Source organism: Engraulis encrasicolus, chromosome 6 (genome assembly GCF_034702125.1).
Source record: "Engraulis encrasicolus isolate BLACKSEA-1 chromosome 6, IST_EnEncr_1.0, whole genome shotgun sequence".
NCBI classification, from domain to species: domain Eukaryota; kingdom Metazoa; phylum Chordata; class Actinopteri; order Clupeiformes; family Engraulidae; genus Engraulis; species Engraulis encrasicolus.
In genome coordinates this window covers 20,654,581-20,675,060 of record NC_085862.1, presented here as the reverse complement: position 1 = coordinate 20,675,060, position 20,480 = coordinate 20,654,581, and the positions used below count along the sequence as shown (strand labels likewise).

General features: G+C 43.7%; 3 protein-coding genes across 4 annotated transcripts in view; 1 reads left to right on the top strand and 2 right to left on the bottom strand.

Annotated features, from left to right (window-relative positions):
- Nucleotides 1-877: 877 nt before the first annotated feature.
- On the bottom strand, nucleotides 878-5,734 carry commd2 (COMM domain containing 2). Its single transcript, XM_063200858.1, has 5 exons — nucleotides 5,523-5,734; nucleotides 4,524-4,601; nucleotides 4,351-4,433; nucleotides 4,001-4,174; nucleotides 878-1,904 (listed from the first exon to the last, which is right to left on the bottom strand). Exons 1-5 carry the CDS (start codon nucleotides 5,587-5,589, stop codon nucleotides 1,707-1,709), a joined length of 600 nt encoding a protein of 199 aa, XP_063056928.1. The 5' UTR covers nucleotides 5,590-5,734; the 3' UTR covers nucleotides 878-1,706.
- A 744-nt stretch (nucleotides 5,735-6,478) lies between these two features.
- On the bottom strand, nucleotides 6,479-12,707 carry LOC134450251 (protein ANKUB1-like). The gene is made up of 6 exons (XM_063200100.1): nucleotides 12,618-12,707; nucleotides 11,609-11,752; nucleotides 9,871-10,087; nucleotides 8,927-9,041; nucleotides 7,238-8,221; nucleotides 6,479-6,918 (listed from the first exon to the last, which is right to left on the bottom strand). The coding sequence occupies exons 1-6, from the start codon at nucleotides 12,705-12,707 to the stop codon at nucleotides 6,840-6,842; spliced, it is 1,629 nt and encodes a 542-aa protein (XP_063056170.1). The 3' UTR covers nucleotides 6,479-6,839.
- Nucleotides 12,708-19,344: 6,637 nt separating this feature from the next.
- Nucleotides 19,345-20,480, top strand: part of rnf13 (ring finger protein 13) — an 86,632-nt gene continuing 85,496 nt past the window's right edge. Inside the window, exon 1 of one of the 2 annotated variants that reach the window (XM_063200852.1) lies at nucleotides 19,345-19,524. The gene's annotated coding sequence lies outside the window, so the exon portion shown is untranslated. The remainder of the gene's footprint in view (nucleotides 19,525-20,480) is intronic. The other variant, XM_063200853.1, reaches the window with a different exon arrangement.

The window sequence follows — 20,480 nt, the reverse complement described above, 5'->3', positions numbered from 1 at the left end:
TGCCATCTTTACCTGTAAGGTGCACTGTGCACTGTGCACTGCCTGCCCTGTTGTCTCTATACCTTCATCCATGGCTGAAGTGTCCTTGAGCAAGCACCCCTACCCACACCGCTCAAGGGACTGTAACCAATACCCTGTAATAACTGTAAAGTTGTACACAGCCATATGGTACCCTATGTTAACATGATGAGTAAATTCAATTCTCCTTTATTTTGATTCAAATAAATGATTATAGTCATGTCAAGAGGATGGGAAAGAGGATCACAATCAATCAATCAAGTTTATTAGGACCATGTGCAATTAAAAACAAGACACCTGTTGCCCTGAATGTTAATAATTAGATTGGAGCAAAACCCTCAGGACTTCAGCAGGGGTTTCTGATCTGGCCAGTCTGCCTGGAACTATAGGCATCTGGTTTTCTCCAGTTTTGCAACAGAACTGGTTATTGTTTTAAACTGCACCCTAAACATGGCAGAGCCGCACGTATCCATCACCTCACAGGTGCCCCTGCGTTCAGGTTCATGCAAGGAGCGAAAGTGGTTTCGTGATAAAAGCGCAAAGCGCTGAAAACGCAACTGAATGGCGAGAGATAAGTCAGCGATTTGACTCCCAGCAAAGGGCCAGTCAGGGCAGGGTGGTGTAATCATTAACCCAGCGCAGAAAGAAGACTTTTTCACCCCCAGAAGAGATCCTTACAGAAGGCCGCAAGACTTTAGGGCATCAGTTAATGAGACCATGATACAATCACGTATGTGACAGACAGCCAATCCAAATGATGTAAGGCATTGCTTTAAATCTCAGTCTTTTTTTAGCAACTAAAAACAAACTACAGACAAACAACAGGGATGTATAAAACAGACAAAACATGGTACACAGCTTTTCAATTAAGTGATTTATTTGAGAAATTTCAGTCCACAATCTGTCCATATTTCTTAGAAAACGTTTCACGCCAAGTGCCTTGTATTCCAACAAGTGCCATGTAACTGGATGCAAGTAACACCATTATATTGCTCTGTCTCTCACCTCTGACCGACTGACAACGCACCGACTTGAGTTATCGCACGGTGCAATATCCTTACCTCCTCCACACACACACACACATGCCTCCCATGCACTTCCTGCCACTCTGGTCCCAAATATGATTGCACTTAGAAATCAGCTCCCCACCAAGAGGAGTAAACCTTATTAGTAAATGAGTGACTTTTTAAACATATGACTTTTAACATATGACTCATACGATTCCTGTAAGGCAAAAAGGACAACTGCAAAACAACGTGCGTGTGAATGATTACACTGTGATTACAGTGCGAGTTCAACAATGTAAGAACGGAAGACATGGGAAGGCCCTCCAAAATGACTAATAAGCTGCGTACAATGCTGGACTAATGCCCTTCTAAACATGACCATCATTTCTGGTTCTAACGTATTATTTAAGCCCATAGCTACAAAGATGAACAGCAGGTTGTGTAAAAAAAATTCAAGGACAAAAATATAGAAAAAAGTCTTTAAAACTTTGTACTACTACGCAACGTCAAGTGGTGTTACTGCAAGTGCCTGTTGAAAGCTGCCATTTCATTAATGCTCTTCTGCCTGATCTGTCTGAGCATGGGTCTTGAGAGCAACGGCTCTGCTTGAGAGGCCTTTACACTGCCCCCTTGTGGGCAAGCCAGGAAGGCCCCTTGTCTTATTGGGGAGAAAAGCTGCATCTATTTGATGTTGCGCATGATTCGACGGCAGTGGTTGGTCTTTGCCTCTGCGAGCGCTCTCTCCAGCTGGGCGATGATGTGCAGCAGAGTGGCAGGGTCTGTCTGGAGCACGCGGGCACTCTGGGTCCCGCCATTGTCCAGGTGAAGCTTCATACTGATGGTGGGCTTCACTTGTTGCCGCAGCGTTCGACTGGCCAGCTTCAAACACACAAGGAGATTGCTTTAGTGAGAAATATATATGTATACAGTTAATATATTTGTGTGTTGGCCCAGTCATGGCTTAGTCGTCTGGGGACTGGACTACTAACCCGGGTCATTTCCTGATTCTACCCTGTCTCTCTCTTCCACTCACTCCTCCCTACCCCCTACATAGAAAATATAAAATATATATACAGTCGCGGCAAAAATTGAGAGACCACTTCTAAATGTTCAGTTTTTCCTGATTTTGTTATGGATATGTATGGGTTTGAGTAAAAAAAAGAACATTGTCATTTCATTCTATAAACTACCGACAACGTGTCCTCCGAATTTCGAAAGGAAATATTGTCCTTTAGATCATTTATTTGCAGAAAATCTCAAAATGGTCAAAATAACACATAAGATGCAATGGTTCTAAATCTCAAGAAATCAATATTTGGTGGAATAAGCCAGATTTGTTGTCACAGCTTTCATGCATTGTAGTATGCGTTCCATTACTCCTTCACATTGTTCTTGGATGATTTTATTCCAGGCCTGGTGGAAGAATTGAAGTTGCTGAGCTTGGGTTGATGGCTTGTGTTGTGACCATCCAACTTCCTCTTGATCACATTCAAGAGGTTTTCAAAGGGGTTCGGGCCTGGAGTTTGGGATGACCATGTCAGGGTATTTGATTGGCCAAGCTGGGTGGCTCGAGCATTGTCCTTCTCTATAAAAACATTCCTCAGCGTTCGGGAGCGTTGTCAGAACATTAGGAAACAAGTTTTGGCCCAAGGTAACTTTGTATGTGGGCTCAGAGACAGTGAATCTAACCGATTTCAGCCTAATTTCACGTCTAATCCAACACCTGGTCATCTAATGGTTAGCTAGAGACCTGGAGAGGTCTATGAACCACAGTAACTTGCACCTGCTGTGAATGTGGCACAGAATAGGTGATTATCTGAGGGTGCCTCAGCATGGCTGAAATCTGTTAAATTCATCGTTGCAAATGTTGCTTCTCTGAACCCACATACAAAGTTACCTTGGGCCAAAACATGATTCCTTCTGTTCTGACAACGCCCCTGAACGCTGATGACAATTTTTTTTAGAGAAGGACAATGCTCCAGCCACTCAGCTTGCCAATCAAGGTGTGGAGGGGGGACCACCAGATCAATCTTATCATCTTGTTTTTGTTGCCTTTTTTGAGATTTGTAAACATTGCATCTTATGTGTTATTTTGACCATTTTGAGATTTTCTGCAAATAAATGATCTAAATGACAATATTTTCTTTCGAAAATCGGAGGAAATGTTGTCTGTAGTTTAGAGAATGAAATGACAATGTTTGTTTTACTCAAACCCATACCTACCCATAACAAAATCACAAAAACATTATGAAGTTGGGCAGGTGATTTCGAAGTGAAAATTTCGAAGTGGTCTCTCAATATTTGCGGCGGCTGTATATTTGTGCGTTATACAGGGGAAAAGGCATCCAAAAATACATTGTGAAGTTGGACAGGTGATTTGTTGATACTGGTCTGAATCATGGGTCTACGGAAGGTGGTGGCTCTGGTGCTAGCATCCGTACACCAATCAGAATTATATAAGTCTGACTCCATGGTAGTATCCTTGGCCAAGATACTTAACCCCAAATTGCTCCGTTGCCTCTGCCACCAGAGTCTGAGTGTCAGTGTGAATGGGTAAATGTGAGGCATACACTGTAGTAGAGTACTTTGAGTGCTCGAAGGAGTGGCAAAGCACTACATAAATTCAGTCCATTCCTCATTTCATTTTCCAAATGTGTGATTATGAGTTTGAGCAGTACCTGCGAAGAAGGGCGCCGGAGTGAGTTTTAAACTGGTGGTGCATTTTTTTCCTTCATTCTTTAAAATGTTACTGCAGCTGCACTCCACTCATTTGTCTGCAGCAAAAAATGATAAAGCCTCATTTTGGGTGCCCAAAAGTGGGGATGCAAATGCACCACTGCATCCCTTTCCGGCAACCTATGCCTGCACATCCGGGTGCTAGTGAAGGTTGTGGTAATCAAGTAACAATATAAATGAAGTGCTATAAGGCCAGTTCAGCTGTAAGCAACTGAACAAGACCACCGTTAGGTTAGTACCTGCACATCTAGGCGCCACTCAAGGTTGTGGTACTGGGGCAGAGTTGGAGCGAGCTCACTCAGGATGTGACGAATTTCCTTCCTGTTGTCCAGATACAGCTGCAGTATAACCTCGTTCAGCTCCGCAGGAAAGCCCAGCACCAACACTGAATCCTGGAAGTCCAACTCTGATATCTGCAGGGCAGTCATAGTCTTCATTTCAAAATATTGCATACAGTGATGTATTGGCAAATGAAGTGTTTTAGAATTTGCCTCTACAATGAAAATCATCATATGACTTGGCCCTCCAGGCTTAACGTCATGTACTGTTATCTAGATTATTTTCATCAGAAATGGTGTGAATCATTTACCATCAGTTTGGAGCTTTCGGTTAAAAGGTAAATCAGCCCCTCAACTCCATGTTGAACAGTGTCAGAGGACACATTCAGCTTTCCTATGACAAGAGAGTAAAAGAAAGGACTGAACATAACTGTAATCAAGCAAATGGTGGTAAAACAATGATGAAGCTGAAGTGTAGTCTTACTTGCTGCGCCTTCATATATTTTCGGATTGGATCCCTTTCGGAGAAACTCAACAGCTATTCGTCCGAATTCACCAACAACTGAGGAGACATATTAGGATGTACAGTGTAAAAGTATTATTCAAGCACGTTCAGAGTCAACACACACACACAGTATCCCAACTTGCCGTAACACAGCAGATCAATCCCTAGATCTACAACCACACATGCTGCATTAAATGATGCTCTAGTCTATTTAATTTCTCTGCAGTAGGCCTAACTTAAGATTTGAAGCACCTTAACGCTGGGTTTATTTAACCACAGTCGCAGATACAAAAGGAGGCAAATGACGTAGCAGCGTGACACTGCACAAGGTCGCAACATCGGAGCATGTGTGAAGCCTATTACTTAATTTCCTTCGAGCTGGAAGACGTTTTCAGACCAGGCCTTTGCTCCCCTGTCTGGCTATATAATGTTCACTACATTCATTTGTCAGGTGATGCATGTCATAACTTGCTAAATAAATATACGTGTGTTGCGACCAGGGCTCTAAATTAACTTTTTTTCATCACCAGACAAAATGGCTACTAGATGTTAATCTCTAGCCAAACACACTTTCACTAATGGGTCAAAATGGCTAGTAAGTTGGTCTTTTCTACCCAGCCAAACTGAAATTTCACCAGCATTTGGCTGGTTGGCTGGTGTTAATTTAGAGCCCTGGTTGCGACACATAATACATAATAGGCAGACAGGTGACTGTGACAGGCAGGTCTGTAGCTCTTGATCAGACAGCCGACAGCAAAGGAGGTTGACATCCAGTTTGCATGCTACGATTGTCGTAGCCTACTTTCTACATCAAAAACGACATACGCGAGATCTGTACAAACGCAGAACGCAAGTCCTGTCGCCCTGCCTGTTTTCGTACATTACGAACCTTGAGTCACCAGTGCTAAGAAAGCAGAAAATGACATTTAGCTGACGGTCAGTTGCGGAAAAACAAACCATTCAGTAAGTAAATCTCACCTGATGGGTCTACTTCATGCAGAAAACCCAAATGCTCTTTATGCTCGTCAGATAGAACCAGCAACATTTTTGTTAGTTAATTTGTGATTAAAATCAATGGTTCGTCGACATACATTTAATCTGTTAATACTAAATGTTTGAATAAAAGGACCTCTTAACTTCTTGTTGGCTTCGTATGTCACATGATCAAACCACCTCTTCCTGAAACATTCCGATGGAAACACGGACCACAGGAAAATGGTTCCGCGGCATGTTGTGTCCGTATATTACCCATTAGTGCCATCTTGTGGTTACAATCCAAGGCCTGGACGACTGCTTGTCTACAAATCGCACCTACATGGTGGTGCAGCAGGCATCTGATGAAATGGCTCTGGCATTCATCATTGACAGCGTCCTCCATGACATTTATTTTTCCCATGGTGCCTACACAGTGATAGCACTCAAGAGCCACAACAAGATTCCAAACCTCTGATGCCTTGAGACCCCAGAACATATTTAACCTTACACAGAAGATGCAATGAAATCAGTGGCCTGTACTGATTTGTGAAGGCCTGTGTGGTGTCTGTGAACGCACTCACATCTCCACAGTCCACACTATAGCCTACTGATAGGCAATAGCCTAGTGCAAAGGCTGCAACAGGCAGAGGTTTAAATGAAAGACTTCCCTTGTTATTGTATGATATGCATTTAAAGATTTGTGCAACTGAATGAAGAGATGAGACTTGGATTAACTCAGATTAAATCCTAATCCTTGTCAGTTCCACCCACTGACAGTGTAAGTAATTCTGTGATCAGTTATGTTTAAATATGTAGGCCTACTATGTAATATGTAATATGACCCTATGCATGCTTTCATTTTGTTGCACTGCATGTTTAATCATTTGGTTTAATAAATTAGTTACGACACATTCATTATTTTTATTATTTATTTTCTATTCAACCAAAACACCCAAAAATGGTAATGAAACATGAACCGCTTTCAAATTGAACACATTGAGCAATGCAAGTCACAAGTAGGCTACAATTTGTGTGATGACGTGACACAGAGGCACTGAGTGCACTCAGCTTCCTTCTAGTGTATTTGAAATGTCATTATTAGGGTCTGCTGTGTCATCGGTAGAATTGCAGCCCTCGATACATCCATCAAAGCTGACTGGGGAGGACAGAGAGGTCAGTTTTCCAGGGCCCCTAGGAGAGTGAGGGCCCAGAATCGTGTCCTCGATATATTGTGTAGTAGATGGTACAGCTTTCAAATGAATTTGTTCCGTGCCTGGCCAAAGTTGTCATCAGTACCTCATCTGGTTATGTCACACTATGTCAAACTTTTTGGACGCTTCTCCGGGCAAGGTTGCGAGCCACTCTCCACTGCTGAAACCAGCGCTTCTCTGTAAAGGCACTGCAGTAAAATCAATATATGTGTTAATGTTAAAATGTCTTCACAAAATGAACAAAATTCCATGAAGATCTACGCTTTGTACAGAAAACACAGGACATTGGAAGTCCTCTGAGTGCATTGTCATCATAAATACTGTTGGTTTATATTGTTAGAAGAACCATGTCTCCAAATGTCCATGTTTGTACATGAGCTGAGTGCCTGTTGTTTTGAGGGAAGGGCATGGTGTGTTGTACCAATCCCCTGTGCTCTATGTAATAGCCTAGAGGTGAAAGAAGTCTGAATTCTAACATTAGATAGTTTTCATTTTTTACAGACTCACCTGGCAAGAGCTAAGCAATAAATAGCATTTTCTCTTGGAGAGCGCCCACAGTGTTGAGTGAAAGACTCCAGTGGGCCGGAGAGGAGATGTGCCGAGGAGGCTAAAGGGGAGGTGTAGACGAAGAGGGGGCGAGGGTTGCAGTCTCTGGACACGGGGGGCAGGGGGACCCTGCTCCTCCACGCGTTCCCACTCTGATGGCTATTTGTGGCAGCCGGGATTTCCTCCAGCTCCCCTCTGGTGGCTCCCATCTTCCTGCGCTTCTTCTTCTTCTCTTCCCTGTTGTCGGTGGTGGTGGCGGACAGAGGATGCAGCTGTGGCAGCCACAGCATTGCATTCTGGGAGGTGGAACTGGTGGGAGGAGGATGTGGTGGACATGGTGGATAGGAAGGACTGGTGTCTGTCGTGAGAACTGGAAGCATGCAGGATGTCGAGGGCCATGTCGGCGTGGGGTGGTGGTGGCTCTGGCTGACCTTAGAGGGCATGCTGGGGAGGGTGAAACCGTCCACCAGAATCGTGTCTCCCACCCTAGTTCTGTACTGACCTCTATGGCCTGCGCTGTCACCAGTACCCATTTGTCTATGTGCCTTTCGCGCCCAAGCTACGATCCGAACATAAATCTTCATGGGCAAAACAAAATGGGGAAAAGACACTAGTGAAAAGAGCTTGGTGACCAGATACACCACACACTCCCGATGTCGGTGTTGTAGGGCGAGCTGCACCGGGTCTTGACCCAGAGGGTCTAGGCAGCTGAGGCACAGCACGCTGCTCCTGATGAAGAACTTGAGGATGTGGAGCTGGCCTGTCTCCGTGGCGACGTGCATGGGGCTCTTGGCGGTTTCCGGATGGTCGGTCTCATGACACCACTCTCTGTGGGGGTGGACCCCGACCGCTTCCTCCGCCTGCTCCCCTCGCTCCACCAGCCAGCTGGCCAGCTCCAGATGGCCCCTATAGGCAGCGACGTACAGCGCCACCCGCTGTTGGAACCTAAGAATGGGAATATCAGTCATACAGTATGTCAAGTTATCACTGGGTGTGCTGAGGGTAATAATTATTATTATTATATTTTCGTTTTATATTTACGTCCTTCAAAACACCCAAGGTCGCTTCACAAGGTATCGTGTGGGAAAGTGTGAGTGTGTGTGCTCGTCAGTGCATGAGCGTGTGTGTGAGTGCAGCCATAAGCCTCCAGTTCCACAAGCACATTCACTTACATGCACTCACACAAACGCTCATGCAGTGACGTGCACACTCACTCACACTTTGACCCCTGACCCAGTGTCCACTGAAGTCCCACTTAAGTAATTTCACAACTCTACCGCACCTCTCTCTCTCCTGTCACCTCTCAATCGGTCCTATTGAAATAAACTCCTAGAACTCCCAAAAGCCCAAACAGTTTTTCTTTGGAGTGTGGACCTTGCTTACAATAGGTCCATGATTCTTCATATTCATAGATATCCATGACTACATACTGTAGTTCATTGAAGTTAGCCTCAATCATACTTTCAATCATACTTTTACATACGTTCATGTAAGGTGTGGTGCACCGTGCACCAGTATGCTCTGAAAAGTCAGTCTAACATGATTTTGAGCCTTATTGGACCCGGGTCTGTAACTAGACTGTAACTGTAACTAGACTGTCTGTAACTAGACATCCTAGTATACTCAAAGGAGCTGAATGTTGGTCAGCACCTGTAAACCAGCCTGTCCTCTGAGAGGTGCTGCTGCACTCTCTCTTTGTGTCCACGAAAGCAGGCTCGCAGGAACTCCCCCCAGCCATCCCAAGTCTCTAGACGTAGAGTAGACCCTTCAGGGTCACACACACACACACACACACACACACACACACACACACACACACACACACACACACACACACACACACACACACACACACACACACACACACACACACACACACACACACACACACACACACACACACACACACACACACACACACACACAAACATCAGGGTTAAAGGGACACTGTGAGATTTTTAGTTGTTTATTTCCAGAATTCATGCTGCCCATTCACTAATGTTACCTTTTTCATGAATACTTAATACCACCATCAAATTCGAAGTATTCATTATGACTGGAAAAATTGCACTTTTCATACATGAAAAGGGGGATCTTCTCCATGGTCCGCCATTTTGAATTTCCAAAAATAGCAATTTTTAGCTACAAAAATGACTGTAAACGTTCATGTAAAGATCAAGATCAAGATCATTTGGCAATAGGCAGCCCAGTTTCAATGAGCAGCATAGTTGCAGCACCTTTTTTGACCATTTCCTGCACAGTGTCCCTTTAAGGGTATCATGTATAGTGTTTGTGACAATGAAGGGATTATGATTGTGTGTATGTTTACATTCCTTTGAATTGTGTCAGTGTGTAGACTTGGTTGCATGCTTTAGAGCTTGAAGAATGTAATTAAATGGCAGAGAGGATGACTAAAGTGTCCGTGATGGACACTGTAGTCATGACATCAGTCTTGCAGCTACGGAATCATTCTCTTCAAAAATAAAAAGCCTTATTTTATTACCAGATTTATAACGGAAAAAAATGATAATGCAGAATCACAAATGGTCAGAGACAATTCATTTTTTTGTGACCTTGTCAGGAGAAATACTCACCCACTTCTGTGACATAAGCATCCACCTTGTTGCAGTCATACAGCCTTGTGCCCCTTTGAGTGGCCAGCATGAAAGCACTGACAGGCAGGCCACACTGCAGTGACACCAGTGACCTGAGGCGGGACACCGGGGACGTAAGCTGAATGGCCGTCCCCATCAGGGAGAGCGTCTCCCGGGTGATGGAGTTGTACACGTACACCGTGGCCTTGCTCTCCTCCTGGTGAGAGGAGCACAAGACAAAGACCTTGTTTACGCAAATGGATACTTTTTATAAGCGCATTCTTTCGGGTCTTTTGTTTACACGATAACAAAGATTTCAGTCCCTAGTTTTAAGAGGAAATTTCTGAAACGCACCTGTCCCAATGGTGTTTTTTTTATCCACATGCCATGTCTATATGTAAATGGATTAAAAAATATTCCTGTTAACATGTCTGCAGAGACATTCATGAAACCAGGGCCAAAGGCAGCTTTTGTGACTTTTGAATCGTTGCACTCTCTTGCCACCACCTGGTGAGTTCCAGTAGTGTGAGTTTTTTTTTTTAGTATTTAGTTTTCTGTAGGTTGTATTACACATAGGCCTACATATCTGTGTTGCGCAGGTTAGACAAAAAGAAAGGAGAGATGTTTTTAAACATTTCAAGGAACCATATTGTGTTATTAAGGACATTTTTTTGCATTCACAGTAAAGTACTAAATGCTTAATTGAAAATACAATTAAATATAGTTCATAATGAAAAATAAAATAGTAGAGTACATTCAGGTAAATTGGGCCGGATAAGCATTGGTTGTCTCATCTCTTTTAATTCTACAGACCAAATTTACAACATTACCATCTGTTTGAAGTCATTTGAACGGTGTAATACTTTTCAACATTTTCCAAAAAGTGGCCCAATTTGTATTCCTACCTGAATGCACCCTACCTAATTGTAGGCCTACCTAAAATAGGCCTACAAAATTGCAACAGTCTTTTGGAATACTGCAAGGACATGTAGCTAAGTTAACTGATTTATTTACAAACGCAGCAGTGATATGTGGCCAAGTGACATTTGCTTTGAGGAAGAAGTTCATGTTACAGTCAATGCCATTGAGAGTAAGGATGTACAAATGTAAGCATAGAGCTATTCATGGGCCACATTCCAGTGTGTGGTCCAGGCAACCAACGCAGACAGTTAAAGGAAAGCGTTACTGGGAGTCATAAAAACACAAAGCGTCGGTGTGGCTCTGCCTGTCACCCGCATGTGGACCTGCTAAGCGTCTGATCTGCTTGAGTGGGATAAATCTTACAATGTACTGGGCAATAACATTTTGATTGACTCATAATGAAGTAAAATCCAGTATCTTGGGTTCAATACAAGCACCCAAGGCAGGACGCTCTTAAAGTAGAGATTATCTAAAGGTGCACTGTGCAGGAAATGGTCAAAAAGGTACTGCTAATATTTTAATAACTAATATTTTGTATGGCCCAGTCATTTTTGACTGTAAAAATGTCTATTTCTGGAAATTCAAAATGGCGGACCATGGAGAAGATCCCTCTTATAGGCCTATGAAAAGCATGCAATTTTCCCAGTCATAATGAATACTTAGAATTTGATGGTGGTGGTAAGTATTCATGAAAAAAGGTAACATTAGTGAATGGGAAGCATGAAGTCTGGAAATAAACAACAAAAAATCTTAGACAGTGCACCTTTAATCTCAATGGGTCTTTTCTTGGTAAGATAAAGGTAAAAAAAACCACAACCTTAAGTAAACAGTGTAGTGTGCATCCCGAAGTGATGCCCAGGTCTGCCAGTGTCCAGCTGTCCTGGAGGATGGCACCTGCGTAGCGTAGGTCCAGGATGTAGTTGGACGGCTGGTTGTCCAAATGGGGCATGCAGAAGTGCTCCTGTGTGGGAGAAAATGGCCACGGTCATGTGAAACACACTCCTGTAACATGGACTGGAAGCCCATCACGAGAGCACCTGCTGCACAGCGAATTGAGAAGAGATAAATTTCATTTTCAAAGAAGCAGTCAAAATTTTAAAATAGGTGCAGACAAGTGAGTATGAGTATAACGTAATTGAGGAATAATAAGTAGCCTGTGGCCCCATAATGCACGCTGTTCCACCAGTGGAACACTGGGCTCGGTCGTGACGACGCAGTAAGATTTTTGCTAGGCAGTGGGCATGCGCACTTTGCCAGTTTGATGCATTCTGGTTAGAACTTCTAACCACGCAGCGCGCTAAGCCCCCCACATTTGGGCTTGCATGCCCACGGGGACCCCGGTTCGAGTCCGGCCTGGGTCATTTCCCGATTCCACCCCGTCTCTCTGTCCCACTTGTTTCCTGTCACCATCTCAGACTGTCCTATCAAAATAAAGGCATAAAAGCCCCTAAAAATATATTAAGAAAAAAACAAAAAAACTTCTAACCAGAATGCATCAAACTGGCAAAGTGCGCATGCCCACTGCCTAGCAACAATCTTACTGCTTCGTCACGAACGAGCCTAGTGTAATAGTAGTTGAAAAGTCGACTACCATAGTACTGCATTAGTATGACATAACACAGCCTTTTAATGCACCATGACTTCGTCATTGCCACTCAGCTAATTTATAATGCTGTGTCTGAATGAGTTGAAGAAAGAACAACAATAGACAATTTCATTCCCTCACTTTCATCCCCAATTTCACTCCCCACATGTCAAAATGTCCCAGAAATGCCCCACAAATGCAAGCATGCAAATACAATAAAGGATTTTTTTTTTTGCAATACCTTGACCATGTGTTTTATGGTGCCAATGGTCTCCCTGTGAGAGATGTGAAAGTGCTCGTACAGTCCATCAAAGGCGATGAAGACGGACATGCGTGGCCTATGGTACTCCTTCATCATCCTGTTCTCCCCTGCACTGAAGCAGAGGGAGGAGGGGGCACCCAGCCTAGAGAGAGAGAGAGAGAGAGAGAGAGAGAGAGAGAGAGAGAGAGAGAGAGTGCGTGTGTGTGTGTGTGTGTGTGTGTGTGTGTGTGTGGGGGGGGCGGGGGGGGGGGAGAGAGAAGGAGCAACAGAGAGGCTCCAAGAAGACTTGACAGACACGGGAGGAGAGAGAGGTGCATGGTGATGGAGAGGTGGTGATGGAGGGGGTGCAGGGGGGTGTATTTAGAAGTAACTCCAGTAACCGTGTGGATGGTAACACAAACATACAAAGTTGACCAATCATTTTTCATTACCTCTCACAATTGACCATCAAAGTGGAAAAGTGCTAACAGCTTAAATGTGTTTTCACTTTTTTTATGGCCACACAGTCTGTATTATTAAGAAACCTGCATTAATATGATATCTGAAAAGATATAGCCCCTTGTGTTGGACAGAATTTAGGTCAAGTCAGAATTACTGTATGCTCAATGTGATTCGCATAGCAATCTTAAGCATTTTGACATTACCTTGCATGGTCTAATTATGCTTTCCAATTAACTTTCACTCGTCTGTCAAGCCAGCCCTGCCTGTGATACAGAACTACATTGAAGTATGTAGATCTGGCTTTAAAACTACATGCTTTCTAGGCTTTCACCTCAGACCTTATATTAGCTTTGCAGCCTACCTCACCCCCTGATGAAGTTTACAATTTCACTTATGGAAAAAAAATTAGGAGTTTTTTGTCACAAGTGTTAATCCTAAGAGACATTTCATGGAAGGAGGGGAGCAGCCTTTGTTTCTTTTCACACGACTTGACCAGTGTGCTTGGTTACCTCGGCAACCCAGCCCACAAACACAGTAAAGATCTAAGACTGGTCTTTTGCTGGGGTTTGGACACACAAAGTGGCAGTTCTGGCCGGAACGGATCATATGCACAAGCAATACTACGTCTAACTTCAAGACTTGCCAATTTACTGTCAGCAGTGAATACACACACATGGATATGACTAAAATAGACTAATTACAGTGGCAACACGAAAACAGAAAGGATGCAGGGTTTTTGGGACTTGGTGAGATCAGACTGCCATGTAAGGCATGTAAGGCATGGCTCACTTTTTACTTTTTATATTATCACAGGTAGGCTATGGCCAGTGTTGGGCAAGTTACTCAAGACCTGTAATGCAAGGTATAGATCTGACTATTTACAGTGTAAATCAAGCTCACGAGTCATGACTCTTTCACCTCTCCTCCAGCATGTTTCGCAGCATGACTAAAAAGTACAAGGTTCAGGATTAACTTCTTTTTGCCCCACACTGAACACCATTAAAATCAGTTACAGTAAAATGTATTGTAACTCAATACTGGTATTGTAACTTACAGCCCCCCCCAAATAATGCCTTACACAAAAAAGTAATGCATTAGGCCCACAGTAATTCATTACTTTTGTAATGAGTTACTCCCAACACTGACTATGGCATATCTTTCATTTCTCTTCTAGAGGCCTATTATGTTGTGGTTGAGAAGTTGTCACGCCAGTGGAGAATGTGTTGAGGATTCAGGCTAAATTCCAGACTCTTGCTGTTAAAGACCGAAAGGACACAAGGTTATCTACAGACGTTTACTGCAACTGCAGTTAACTTTTATAGAGGCCATTGCTAATTTATACCTGGCCTTTTGTAAGGCCTTTGTGCTGTTACTGAGAACCACCCAAATTACACATTAAGGTTGACTGGTCTGAAAGGCCCTTTAGTCCTATAGCCTACCTCTTAAAATATATGGGTAGGCTACGTAGGAGCATATACATGATCAACAAATTCAAAATCAGCAGATGTGTACTACTAAGTTAGCTCACAAATCAGTGTAATGTTTTGATTTGAAAGATGCAGAGGATGGCAGGCAATTGCCTACATTGTTTTTCACATGAACACTTGGGGCAGCTGTGACCTTATGGTTAAGGAGATGGGCCTTATAGTGAGGTTTGTTAAGTCAATATTCCATACGAATCTTTCACTTGGTGATACAAGCACCAAATCAGGTACACAGGTTCTCCAGGGCCTACTCTCCCAGAAAAGGTCGCTATCCAGGTGAATAAACAAGATGGCGGCCATTTTTCAAGATGGCCGCCTCACTAAAGATGAAAAAAGCTGTTTTCGTCTTAGAATGCCAAGTAATCAAGACATTTGAGTGATGGAAATATTAAAATGTATGAATTATGACCAGGACAACTTAATAGTATCAATATTTCATCACAAAATGGCCACCACTTTTCAAAATGGCAGGCCTTACATGACTGAAAATGCATATATATGAATACAGCTGTCCGATAGCAGGTATTCATTAATACATACTAACCTTGCCATCACTGTTGGAATACAATGTCGTAAAAACAATTTTGTTCACATTCTGTATTAGAGTGATGTTATAGCACAACCAGGGCACACTGGTGACATCACTGCTGTGAGATAGAGGATGACATTTTTCAGGAATTCCCGTCATGCTCTACTGTGAGACTCAGCATGGGGATCAGTGTCGGCTTGTGGTACAATAGCTGTAGTTGTAGTTTACTAACTCTTTTAGTAGTATACTCACTTTAGTTGTTAGTATTTATAGTCTCCCATATGCTATCTAATACGACCCTCTTTATAGCTTAACTAGAAATGTAGTTAGTGTAGTTAGAAATTTAGTTAGATAGCCTGAATAGCACCTGAATTGACAGGATGTGCCAGCGCGGGAGACCCGAGCCAAGGGTAACGGGGCTTCAGTTACCCGGATGGTGTACAGATCGCACGGGACTTAAATGACACTGGATGAACGATCGGGCTGGGTGTTGGGCAGAAGTTGCCTGATTTTCATAGACTTCAGATCACATACCGCGATTCTGGTCTGACCAGGACTATAACGATTAGCGTTTCCATACAGGGCGAACTTTGTTTCCATGGCCTGGTTAACCCGTGTCCCTCGGCTTGCTACTGGTTGAGGGCTGTGGCGAAGTTTAAACCAAACATTTCTTAGCCCAATAGAACGTCTCTGCATAAACCATGTCACTGCCTTGAACACGTCTCTACCCAGGATGGTTGAAAATGCTCAGTTGATTGGTTACAGACAAAGTGGGTGGAGATCCCGCTGTAGCGGGATTGAGCAAGCTCCTGGCCCTAATGTGTGTAGCTGTCACCAGTAGGGCGGAGCCCAGCTGGGCAGAAGATGACTGAACCTTGTTGTGTCCCATATCTCAATGTGCTTTGATATTTTGTACGGTTGGGTGGTAAAAGGATAGCCCCTCGGCCTTTAACCGTATTACACAAGATGTCTGCTAAAAATCCATTGAACTGCAGTACATGTCTGGAACAACACCTCAAGCACCCTGACCCTGAGAAGGCCCAACAACGCCTCTACTTCTTGCGCAAACTGAAGAAGGCAAGTGCTACACCCTCCATCATGACAGCATTCTACAGAGGAACCATCAAGAGCATCCTGACCAGCTGCATCACAGTGTGGGGAGGAGGTTGCACAGAGCAAAACAGGAAGACACTCCAGCACATTGTGAACACAGCGTAGAAGATCATTGGAGCGCCACTCCCCTCCCTGCAGGACATTTACACCACCCGCCTCACCCGAAAAGCACTGATTATCACCAAGGACATAGGTCACCCTGCACACAAACTTTTCAGTCTCCTGCCCTCTGGAAAGAGGTACAGGTGCCTCCGCTCCCGTACCACCAGGCTGGCAAAGACCTTCATAACCTGCCCTCCTATCACAGCCCCCCCTCAACACTGAATTGTGATTGCACATACTACTTGCACTAACTCAAAACACACACACACACACACACCGACACACCGACACACCGACACACACACACACACACACACACACACACACACACACACACACACACACACACACACACACACACACACACACACACACACACACTGAACTAACTCAAAAGCACACACAAACATGCACACACATATTGCTGCTGGCTCATGCCTGTTACTTAATGACTGTACTAGATACCAACTAGTTGTGAATATTGCACATTACAATTGCTTACTTTATATGTATTATTATTTCACAATGCCCCTCCTTAATACATGTTCTATGTATGCCTGCTGTTGCCCAGTCTTGCACGTTATATCTCTGTAAGGGTATTGTATAACCCTTGCAAAATGCAAATTGAAAGCCCTGCCAAATGGGGGTGGCAAAAAGATGGTGAGACCTGGAAAGTTCTCTGGTCAAAGCTTCCTGCAATTGCGGAGAGTTGCCAGCAACTGACAAAATGTGGATGCAAGACTGACTGCCGAAGAAGATGCAAATGCTATTGCTTTAGCCTAAACTGTACACAGTTATGTTCCTACAAATGTGAGGACTAAAAAGAGCTAATCCAACATGTGCATCAGAGAGTTTTCCTACCAAAACAACAAACCCAAACAACAAACATGTAATCATTATAGGCATACTGTTTTTGTAATATTTAGAATCATTCAGTGAGTGTTAGTTTATTATATATATTATATTATTGTACTATAATTTTCAATATTTTCAGTGTATAATTGAATTTGCCATGCTCAACATAATATATTTCCATACATAAATATTCCACCCTCTTCCGGGCCTCTGCCGCTGGAATTTGTATATGGATGCTACGCTGATGTCTGAGCTCTGCCACCCATAACCATCCCTATTTTCCCGGGAAACTCATTTCCCTATTTCTTTCCCGGAAATATCCCGGATTTTTCACATTATCAAAAAACACTGTCGGTCTAGTAATTATACCCACGGCCCTGTCCGACGAGCCACACCCCCTCTTGAAGAGAGAGACAGAGGGTCTTGCTTATCAAGATACCTGCCAGAAGATTGTATGCCAGATGCCACCAAGAATTGAAGTTCCTTGAAAATACGAGCTGTCACCCTCGAGCTCCGTAGCACTTGTGCGCCCACTCTTTTCCTCAGAAACCGTCAGTTCATGCAACGCAAAAAACAGCCTCGGAACAGCGAATCATGCGATTAACCTAATCACAACCTGGTCAGCACGAAGTTTTGCACGAACAGACAACTTATGCGACAAAACAACAAGAAGAAACTTATTGCGCTCATTTCATTGTTTTGTTTTCATTGCATTGTTTGCACGCTGTAAAATTTGTGCTGGGGGATTTTAGACAGGACTGTCTGCACGCGCGGCTGTTCTGAAAAGCAGAGTAGAGCACACCGTCCGATCCGTCATCCCGTTGACTGTCAGAATTTGGCCTTTAGAAAAATTCCCGGATTTTGGCTGAAAATGTGTGAATTTTCCCGAATTTTGGAAGTTCAAAGTTGACAGGTATGTGCCACCCTGCCTGAATACTGAGGGCTGGACACAAAATCATCAACAGGCCACCGGGCAAATGCCCTGTAGGCCTACTATGGCCAATCCAGCAGTGCTGCTGGTTCAAATCCCACCCTCTCACGTCCTGCTGCTCTATGGCTGAGGTGCCCTTGAACAAGGTAGGTAGGCCTAACCCAATGTGAGTCGCTACTGGATGTGAGTCCCCGGATATCCAACCGAGTATTTACATGGGCAGATGTGCTTTTCGAACATACGCTATCCGGAAGACTCACATCCGGTAGCGACTCACATTGGGTTGCTACAGGCCTACCTACTCCAGGGGCTGTAACCAATATCCTGTAAGTAGCCTAACTAGAGTCACTCTGAATAAACGTGACTGACTCATTAATAAATGTTGCGCTTCTGTTTCTCTCTCTCTCTCTCTCTCTCTCTCTCTCTCTCTCTCTCTCTCTCTCTCTCTCTCTCTCTCTCTCTCTCTCTCACGCACGCGCGCGCACGCACACACACACACACACACACACACACACACACACACACACACACACACACACACACACACACACACACACACACACACACACACACAGTGCATCTTAATATGCCACCTTGCCTCCTCCACTTGCGCTTGTCTCCTCGCCCCGCCTCCTGGCCCCTCCTCCGTGGAGAAAACGATAAAGTTTCCCAGCTGTCAGCCTAGCCACAACAACTTTTGAGGGACTGTTTTCACCATCCCAATTGCAAACGAGAAAAAGACTCTACAATTGAGCTTTTGCAAGATATTGAAATATAATGCTGTTGTCAGTGATGTCATCATGACGAGAAGCGAGTGGAGGAGGCAAGTGGAGGAGGCAAGGTCCCATATTAAGATGCACTTATTAAGCGGACTTTCATGTCAACTTCCACCAGAGCGTCTGAGCAACTTGGAATATCAGGGAATGTAACATTAGATGGCGCTAAAGCTCATTCTTTAAAAGTTAGATTTTACAATTTTGAACACCATGTTCCAATGCATTAGCCTTAAATTAAATGACATGGCAAACAAGACAGCTCTCTTATTGTGCTGTAAAACACAATCTCTCTAGTGTGGTGTCGTTTCAAAAATGATTGTTGAAACTATTTTGTCACTACCACAAAAAGTAAAACAAGAAGGAGCCACAGTAGGTTGGTGGCAGGAAACACTTGCACAGAGGGGTGACTGAAATCTGTACTGGCCAATCACATTGTACTAAACGCTAGCGTAGGTGTGTACAGTGGCCGGAAGTTCCTCGCTCACATGAAGAAGCTGTGGGATTATTGTTGACATTCTGATTTGCTGACCTGCCCAGCTAACGGAATGAAACCATAGCTAACGAATTGTTTGGATTGTGTACATTGCAAGCGACTGTAATGACTATAACAGTGATTTACTTTATAATCAAGATATCACCACTGTCTAATGTAAAGGTAAGATTATGTGACGAGTACAGACCTTTAACAGCGAGGTGCATAGCTACAGCTAGCACACCCGGAGCCCCCCATGTTGCATGTTTTCATCATTACAGAATATGCGTGTGATGTGGCCTCGTCCTCGGACGAATGTTTCTGTGCACAAGAGGGTGTACATATCGCGGAGTTTCAAAAAAGCGTCCTAAAGGCTTCTTGTTATATTTAGGAGGCACAAGTTCAACACCCCATATAGAAAGATGATGTTGTCAACGAATGTCCACCTGTCTGGTAAACATATGTAACGTTGTCAAGTAAGTTAGCTGGTTATGTTGTAGCAAATTGACTGTTACCCAAGTCACGGATTAATTTTCCAGTGCAATATCATAATGTCGCATGCGTGCGTGGGCAGACCGTTTGTAGGCTACGACTCTGACCACCTGCCAAAACAGCAGCATGTCAAAAGTAATGGGAAAGCATCTCTGTCATGCGCGCCGACGAGTAGTCATCATGACCAGTCGTTCTTATCTGTCGGTAGAAGAGATTGCTTTGGCTTTGCTGTAGTTTTTAAGGATGTGCTGAAATAAGGTACTGTATGATCTGGGATCGATATTATAGATCATGTGCAATGTCCAAAGTTTGTTACTGTATGGCATGTTTACATGATGACAAGCTGTCACAACAAGTAGGCTACAGAGACAATTTTTATCAGGACATTTCAACACAAGTATCAATCGGCAAACATGTTGTAATGGTTAGGACTGCATTATTCGTGGATGGATTGTCTGAGCCCTTCTAGGCACCTGTTTGGTATCAGGTAATGAGTGTGACCATAGCACATAGATGTGTGCTGTTATGTGAGGCTGATGAAGGATGCTGCTTCTGTGTATATTTAGCCTTTTATGTGATAGATCTGTAACCAGTCAGGAATTTTGGAAACGCGGTTCACAAGTATGGGATGAAATTAAATTAGGTCA

Excerpts from the sequence above, each read along its gene's own strand:
- commd2 (XM_063200858.1), bottom strand. The coding sequence starts at position 5,589 with ATGTTGCTGGTTCTATCTGACGAGCATAAAGAGCATTTGGGTTTTCTG. Across the intron at positions 4,602-5,522 it reads GCATGAAGTAGACCCATCAG|TTGTTGGTGAATTCGGACGA; the intron begins GTGAGATTTACT and ends ATGTCTCCTCAG. Across the intron at positions 4,434-4,523 it reads AATATATGAAGGCGCAGCAA|GAAAGCTGAATGTGTCCTCT; the intron begins GTAAGACTACAC and ends CTCTTGTCATAG.
- LOC134450251 (XM_063200100.1), bottom strand. The coding sequence starts at position 12,707 with ATGTCCGTCTTCATCGCCTTTGATGGACTGTACGAGCACTTTCACATC. Across the intron at positions 10,088-11,608 it reads CACTACACTGTTTACTTAAG|GAGGAGAGCAAGGCCACGGT; the intron begins GTTGTGGTTTTT and ends TCCTCTCACCAG. Across the intron at positions 8,222-8,926 it reads GAGGACAGGCTGGTTTACAG|GTTCCAACAGCGGGTGGCGC; the intron begins GTGCTGACCAAC and ends TCCCATTCTTAG.